An 8,579-nucleotide genomic window follows, 5' to 3' on the forward strand; every position below is an offset into this window, starting at 1 on the left:
ATTAATACAGGTATTTTGTGTAATGCATTATTGTGCATATTGCACTTTTATGTGTGCCCTGAATATGCTTTGCGTCTTGCATGCATTTAACAATTTTGGCCTTCCACATTTCTTATGCATGGTATGGAACTTAATCAGTGCCTTGAGTATTTCAAGTGGCTTGCATATTAGTTGACCAATCTTGTGCATTAGGTATATTTTGTGTTTTACATATATTTGGCCGTTTGCTTATGGTTATTATTTTTGATCGCACATATTTTTATGCATTGTAAATATTTTTATACTGAATACCTTGTGGATTGCATTATCTTGTTCCTTGATTTTTTTTTTTTTTGTTGTTGTTGTTGAACATACCAGTAAATAACAAAATCCCTGATGGCGTGCCATAAACGCGTGCAAACGGGAAGAACCTGGGGATTTCCCCAACCTTCTCGAGCTCAAGCCACCCGCACAGTCGGTGCAGTGTAGGCCCGAGTGGCTGATTGTGCTACATGCTGTGTGCACGAAAGCGAAATACCCCACAGAAAAACAGAGTACATTTTGTACATTGTTATTGTATTTTTGCCATGAATGTCTTCTTTCTCGGAGGTTGACAGGATCAGGAGACAGTCACGACAGACTGGGCTTGGACCTGGGTACGCATGCATGTGGTATGTAGCTTCATTCTTTAATTAATTGGGCAATTGTGCGGCCCTATAACGTCCATTATCGGTGCGAGATTACCCGAATCGAGCAGTGCGAGCAAATTCGTGTGCATGTACTAGTACACACTACCGATCAGGCATCGCGGGTTTGACAGTAAAAGTGCACAATTGCCCGAAAATTGTCTGCTAGATTCCGATACTTTAAATTACCCCAACGTTGTGTCCCCATCGCAGAGTCCAATAGCCTGACCAGACCGCTGTGCGAATTCACGACAGCGGCTGCGTGTAGTTAGAGTCCAAGTGTGTTTGCAGTTATTCGCATGGCGTCTGGTCAGTGCAGTGGGGTCTGCAAAAGTTGTGGCATGGATGGCATGGTAGAGAAAGATGACGTCTATCGTGACTCTATCTTACTAGCACAATTGTGATGCACTCTAGTGTAATCTCACCATGTATGTTCTACCCCCATCTCACTAGACAGCGATTCCGCTACGATCATCAAAAATCGACAAAGTGCGGCGGATCATGGCTTGAGCGCTTTAAATCTTCTCCATCGTATCTTGAGCGGTTCAGAAGCGCGGAGGATCGCCACCATCACAACGCCATGGTCAGCGACCTCACTACGGAAGTTTTGAACATGTCCAAAACTTCCATAGCGAGGTCGCGACCGATGGCCGTGGTTTTAGAGCGTATCACCATCGCCTCACGAGCGCATTAAAAGTGCCACATTCGTAACTTTGACGGGGTAGCATCGCGCAAAGCGTAACTCAAGTGCATCAAAAGCGGCTCCCATCGCCCATGAAAATTACCACTTTTACAGTATTAAGTAACAGGAACCAACCATGAACGATAGAAAGTTATGCACAGACCAGGAAGGTGAACATGGAGAAAAATGTATAAAATTCATTTTTCCACGTACACTCGGTACGAATCTGCTCTGTTTATTAAATTGTTTGTTTGTCATATACCATTGCAAGACAATGAAAGTAATTAAGTCATAATCTTTTCAATTATATCTTCATAAAATTGTCTCATTGTAGGATACGATTTGTAGTTTGCTTTTAAGCTAGTTCTTTAATATAAATACACGTTTTACCCTTTTATTTGAATGGATGACTTAACTAATCAATAGTGCAATTTCACATCAGGTTCTAACTGGTGTGTTCTAGAATGCTTAAAAGTAAGGGTAGAACCATATTCTGCATATCCATGTTGATCTGACACTGACATCTGCCTGAAAAAATTCAATCATGAAACCCTTTTTATATCCCGATCACTTGAGATCGTAGCATGAGCCCAGTGTAAACGTATCACTGTCGCTCCCATCGTATCACTGTTGTAGCGAGGTCTTGATAAGCGTACGAATATGGCAACACAGTCGGTTTGATCGACATATGACATAATTAATGCACAACATTGCTCTGCAAGACTCAGTGGGATTTAAACCCAAGCCTGAACCCCAGCCATTTGATTGAAAGGCAGATCATAGATAGATACTGACTGAGCTCTCCCTCTGCCCAGAGAACTCCAAAGTTCTAATCTCTTCAGCATTGACAGTTGCCCAATTGGGATGAAGGTCGTACTCATAAAGGGGAGTGAAACCCAAATAAACATGTGGATTACATGAATGTAGTAATATTATTAGAACACATCAGTGAAAGTTTGAGGGAAACTGAATAATCTGTTCAAAAGTTATGAATGTTTAAAATTTTGGTGCCATCATTGCTGGATGAGAAGACCAAGAACATTCCAAGACGTCGCATATAAGGAAAGCATTTCAAAGAAAATATTTTTAAAAAATAGCATATTTTCACTTTTCTCCCACAATGAAAGAGCTCTTGACTTGCCTCTTTCAAAAAGCAGGGGGAGTTATATCATTACCATATAAATGTCAGTAACAAGTCAAGGGAATGTGTACTTTTTGTAAAATAAATTTTGTGGAATTTTCTTTATATTTTCTTTATATAATCATTCTCCATATAATATATCACGATCTGTGTTTTTTTATTTGTCTATTCATCCAGCAATGGCAGCAACAAAACTATAAAAATTCATAACTTCTGAATGGATTGTCCGATTTTCCTCTTAACTTTCACTGATGTGCTCTACTAGTACAGTGGACTCCCGTTATAACGAAGTCCTCGGGACCGGCAGTTTTCTTTCGTTATAACGGAATTTCGTTATAACTGAACAAATAAACAATAGAAATAAATAGAGTGGATGACATTGCAGCCCAAATTTTTACTTCGTTATAACCGGAATTTCGTTATAACCGTGTTCATTATAACGGGAGTGCACTAATTGCTGCATTCACACAATCCACATACATGTATTTCAGGGTTTTGTACGGGTCCTGTCATCCTTGCAGTGGCTCTGCACTTGCTAACTGTGACAGGCATTGTCTATATTAAATCACAATGCGTTAATCAGGGGTGGATCCAGGAATTCCTTAAAGAGGGGGCGCCTTTACAAAATTAAAGGGGGTGCACGCACCCCTACCTCATTTGATCTTATTTCTTTTGTTTTTAATAAGAAAAAAAAATAATGGGGGGGGGGGGGAATGCCCAGTGCGCTCCCCCTGGATCCGCTGGTGCTGTTAATTGTACCTGTGCATGCATTTGTACGAATGCATGTTCTTTGAAAGGGAGCTTGACAGATATTTGTCATTATAGAAGTCATCGTTTCTGTATGAAAAGTTTGGAAAACTGAAGGTTTATTTTACATGTATGAGCATTGTATTGGCATACAGTGTGAATTGTTGAAGTTGCACATTGTATGTTATGTCAGTATCTAGTAGTTGCCAAAGAATACTGTACGAGCTGAAATCTACGCGTACAGATATTTTCGCGAATTGCTACTTGGAGGACATTTTTGCCTGTTGTTAATTTCGCGGTTGCGAGGGTCTAATTGAACTTAGTTATTTGGGCATTGTTTTTTTCACATGTTGTTATTTTCGTGGATCAAAGGCGATTCACGAAATTTGTGAAAATAAAACCACCACGAAAATTTCAGCTTGTACAGTACTTTCAAATGTTCTTTAGAATGAAAATTTGTCTTCTTTTTTTTTCCTGTTTCAGACTCTGCAATGGCAGCAAGAGATGATGAACCTTCTGTTGTACTCAGCAGTGACATGCACATCTATGACTTAGTTGAACACATTGATGCACCTGAGAAATATGTACCATTGGCAATGGATCTTTTAGGTTCCAAGCCAGAAGTATCAAACCTCATTGGGAAGACACAGATTGATTATGAGGACGTAGTTTTCAGATGTTTGTTAGAATGGCGGAATGAACATGGCAGTGATGATGGCAAGTGCAGGGAGCTCATTGAAATCTTGAGAGAATGCAAACAAACAGCAGCAGCAGATATATTGGAACAAAGTGAGTATAATGTCTGATAGCACAGAGACAGAAAACGCCCGTAAATAAGGATAAATATCACATGATCTTGGTATGTAGTGTTCAGGAATTTATTGGCCATGACCGAGTCAACCGCAATAAGCATGCACAATAAGCACCAAATAGCGTGCACAACACATTGAAAACGATCAGAGTATGGAAAGCCAACTTACGCATAACATAACTACCATATAATCATAATGGTGAAGGGTATTGTTTTTTGCTATGTATAGCATTAATAAGCTGTTCCGTGTTAACTTGCTCCATACAGGGAATAATTTTCCTGGTATCGCATCGCAATTTGCTATGCATTTTTACACCACTGCTATACAAACCAACTTTTGTGTAGCAGTTTTTTCCATAGAAGTGTACAGGATACCACTTGAAATATTGTTCATCGGCTGAAATTACTAATCAAATATGAGTTGGAAAATTGTTCCCTGCCATAAATAACCTGCCAGGTATCCTAGCCTGTGAGTAATTTAGTTGGTATTGTGTTGCCAACAGACAAAACAAAAAAACAAAAACAACAATTTTGGTTTTGGATGCAAAAGAAAACCAGTGAACCAAAACTTCTCTCCACCTGGCTTGCCCGATTTTGAATTGCTGTTTATACTCCTGCTGTCCCCATTTCCCACCTGATGGAGTCTCACACATTCCACACTCGCACTCCTAGTCACATCATGTCAGACAGTACCTCATTTAAGTTAAATCTAGTGGTGGTCATGCATTTTGTAGCAAGAGGGTCATTCACCTGGCACGGTTGCATAACTTACAGCTGTCTCGAACAAAGAGAATAAACTCTTTGCATCATGATGTATGTGCATGTTATACATTGTACTTTTGTACGCTTTTGGTACCCTTATGGAGCGCATCGGAAAGTGGTTCCATTTTTGGTTTCGTACAGTATGGTACACATAGGAGCGTTTGAGCGCTCCTGTGGCACGGGTAAGGTATGGTACAGTTCGCTTTAGCAGAGCGCTCAAACACACCCAAAGATTGTTTGTGTGTGTGTGAGGGGGGGGGGGGGGTAATGTTTGCTTCTACATCCTGTATCATGAAGATTTGTTTGCGTTAACGGATTGCAAATTTGTAATTTTTTTTTCTTGGTGTTTCTTGCAGTGATCACAGGGAGTTGAACTGTCAATTCAAAGACCAATGATAGAAAAAGTTCGCTTTATACGACCTACTTATATCCATCCATTGACTGAATATTTAGATTTGGGATAAATTTCCCTGTAATAAGATGATAATGATAATCCTTTTCAGATATGCAACAGGAAAGGAGATGTCTCTCCCAGGACAAACTCTTCTATGATCTTGCCTCTGAGATGAACTGTGCCAAATGTTACCGCCGCCTTGCTATGAAACTTGGTTTGACCGAAGCACGTCTCTCGAACCTCATAGGTACAGTCAGTCCGCAATACAAAGATGCTATGTTCAAGGCTGTGATTCAGTGGAAGAACCAGCATGGTTCAAGTTTCCAATCTGCCCAAGACCTGAGGAGGATCTTGAAGAAACATCGGCTGTCGGTTGCTGTTGAATTCTTGGATGGTTTGGACCCAGGTTTAGTGGATACAAGTGAGGATGAAATCAGTGAAGTCTTTGAAGGTGAGTTCACTAGTTGTCTTTTTATTTAGGGAGTGCAATTGTATCTACCATGAGATTAGAAACTCTTGCCCATGCTTTCGTGTCTTTATGCCTCTGCCATGAAGTGTCGCTGGAGGAATTATGTTTTTGGGTTTTCTGTCCGTCCATCCTTCCATCCTTCCATCCTTTGTCTTTCTTTCTGTCCATGCATCCGTAATCAATATTGTGGATAGTGTACCTTAAAAATTGTTTGAGGTATCCTACTGACACTTGGCATATGCATATGAGTAGACAAATTTGTGCCAATCAACCTTGGGTGCACATGCTCAAGGTCATAGGTCAAGGTCAAATTCTTAGAATTTCTCTATTTTCCCCATATCTATGCAATGCCTGAATTTTTTTTTCTTTGTTGAAACCTAGTGTATACATTGAGTATCACCAGGTAAGCATTTTATAGGGAAAGTTTTGGCCCAATGTGTCAAAGGTCAAAGGTCAAGCAAATTTCTAAAATTTTACTTTTTTCTCCATGCCTCAGAAGTGGCTCAAGGCATATTCATGAAACTTCAGTAAATGCCTGTACTGCCTGGCAGTGATTGTCTTGAGGAATTTGGGGTCATGTGTCAAATGATCAAGGGTCAGGTTTAAATGCTAAAATTCTACTATTCAATGCTATTCTTTTTTTCCTCCATACCTTTTAGATTACTCAATGCATACATTTAATCAAACGAGGTATAAAAACATACTGTATGACATGCATTACTGCACATACACTGTACAATGATTTTTAAGGGAAAGATTTCGGCCCTGGGGTCAAAGGGCAGTGAAAATATTAAAATGTGATAATTTCCCCATATTTTGAAAATAGCTCAAAATATTGTCATGTGAAATTGGATGTTACCCCTTAGTGATTATTTTTAAGAATTCAGTTCCATGGGATCAAAGGTCAGGTAAAAATGTTCAAATTCCTGAATACTTGCTCTGTCAAACAATTCAGCTATTCCTCCAAATGAAATCTAATTCAAGGAAAGTAAACATTCAACACATTTTGTGACAAACATGAAGATGTGGATGCATGACTGCAACATCATTCACAGACAAATCTGTTCATTATTTACAGTAATTAGTATGTATTGATATTGTGCAAATTTGTTTGTTCATTTCCATCTGAGAAGATGGCAGGATAGCCCAAATTCAGCTATGTTAAGCTTGTCTTCCATGGGGTCCAGTTGGATGTGAGGTGGGACCACTTCACCTGGTTAAACACCCAAATTAAGGGTAGTGCATGAAAATATTTTTTTTTTTTCTAGACTAAGAGCATATTCTCTGCCATTATGAAATTTTTGATTTCCCTTACAAGTAGAAACTCAAAATCACCTTCTTTAATCTAAAGGGGAAAAAATGAGTAGATTTGTTAAAGTGGCAATGACTCATATAGTAAAAAAAAATGATTATCAGCATTATTCTTCTATCCAGGGATTGCCATCTTAAAAGGTTATACTACAAGCAGATGATTACAATATAATCTTTTTCCATCGTTTTCAGTAACATGCCACTTTGATATTTATGCATCTTTTAAACAGATTCTTTCATGATAAAATATGATCACTAGATAGCTGTCAACACATAATTTGTAATCCGTTTAAAGTTAGAATTTTCATTGAATAGTTTGCAGAGCATATATGTGAATTCCATGTGTTATGAAATTGAAACCCTACACGCAATTGGTAATCTTCAATTCTATAGAGACAATGGCATACAATAGCATATCTACATAATTCTTATGCTTCAGTATTCCTGTAAGCTCAGTATGATGACATCTTGTAAATGCCCAAATAAAATGCAAGCATTAGAAAAAAAAGAAACACCACGACACCAAAAGTTGAGTTTCTTGTGCAAGAAGTAAAGTGTCATGCAATAACTCCACTGTGTGTGCTTTTGTTTTTGTCCTTCCTTTTCAAATACTGCATGGTCTGCAGCATCAGAAGCCAGTCCACTGATGGAAGATGTAAGACAAGGACAGTATTTGGAGCCGGAAGCCGGCGTGTATCGGAGTTCTCCAGAGGGACGCAGCTTTGAGCCTTCACAAAATTCATGAAATAGATATGTCATGGTATAAACGTACACCTTGTAAAAGAGTATGTAAAAGTCTTATCTATTTTTGATATCTTATGTGTGCATACATCCACACATGATGTGTCAACCTCAGTTTTTACAGAAAATAATGTCCCAATATCACAGTTTGAACTCATTGTTAATGCTTCTGGAATTCCCATCTGTCAATCTGTCTTCCACCCAACCCATGTACAGTGTATCATTATTTTGATTTAAGAAAATAGTTTATGAAGATTCTTTAAGTATTGGCAAAGGAGTGTCAAATGAAGCATAGCTCTACACAATACCTCAAGTTCAAAGGTCAAAACTGGGAGGTGGAAAGAGTCTCTTTGACTGGATCGTCAAGTTCACCAAGGCTTGGCACATAAATACAAATTATGCTGCTTTCCAGTCATAATTTAAGCTTGGAATTTGCAATGCTGAAATATTTATGGATAAAAATAAGAATATATGAGTACATGTAATATGTAAAAAAAAAATGATGCTTTGCAGGAGTATTTCTACATTATTATTGGCAAATATCCATGTGAAAATGAGAATAATCTGTTCAGTCATGCATGAGTGAACATACATTGAAGACAACATTGTAAGAGTACTTTTGGGGGATAGTGGGGAGGGGGTGTGTGGGTCTGGTGTATGTTTAAATCATGTTGTTTTATCCAGCTTTTGACCTTTCACTCCTATCCTGATACATTTTTTTCTCTTTTTTTTTCTACAGTTATGTGAACTCAATTTTATTTGGGGAATAGCTATGTTCGACCCTCCTGTAACTGCAAAATCCATTCAATGATTCAATCTATTGAAAGAATTGACATCAGATATTTTGCCTTTATAT

The 8,579-nt window shown here is 38.5% G+C and overlaps 1 protein-coding gene across 2 annotated transcripts; it reads left to right on the forward strand.

Annotated features, from left to right (window-relative positions):
- The first annotated feature begins 477 nt into the window (after nt 1-477).
- LOC139738198 (uncharacterized) lies at nt 478-7,930 on the forward strand. 2 transcript variants are annotated; one of them, XM_071648858.1, is made up of 4 exons: nt 478-650; nt 3,719-4,024; nt 5,312-5,653; nt 7,609-7,930. In XM_071648858.1, the coding sequence occupies exons 2-4, from the start codon at nt 3,727-3,729 to the stop codon at nt 7,725-7,727; spliced, it is 759 nt and encodes a 252-aa protein (XP_071504959.1). In that variant the 5' UTR covers nt 478-650; nt 3,719-3,726; the 3' UTR covers nt 7,728-7,930. The 2 variants fall into 2 exon arrangements, with proteins under 2 accessions (XP_071504959.1, XP_071504960.1); XM_071648859.1 differs by having other exon boundaries at nt 5,450-5,653.
- Nucleotides 7,931-8,579: the final 649 nt, after the last annotated feature.

This window comes from Diadema antillarum, unplaced genomic scaffold (assembly GCF_040938485.1).
Source record: "Diadema antillarum isolate AM-2024a unplaced genomic scaffold, OU_Dant_1.0 seq00000728_RagTag, whole genome shotgun sequence".
In the NCBI taxonomy this organism is placed as follows: Eukaryota; Metazoa; Echinodermata; class Echinoidea; order Diadematoida; family Diadematidae; genus Diadema; species Diadema antillarum.

Excerpts from the sequence above, each read along its gene's own strand:
- LOC139738198 (XM_071648858.1), top strand. The coding sequence starts at position 3,727 with ATGGCAGCAAGAGATGATGAACCTTCTGTTGTACTCAGCAGTGACATG. Across the intron at positions 4,025-5,311 it reads AGCAGATATATTGGAACAAA|ATATGCAACAGGAAAGGAGA; the intron begins GTGAGTATAATG and ends AATCCTTTTCAG. Across the intron at positions 5,654-7,608 it reads AATCAGTGAAGTCTTTGAAG|CATCAGAAGCCAGTCCACTG; the intron begins GTGAGTTCACTA and ends CATGGTCTGCAG.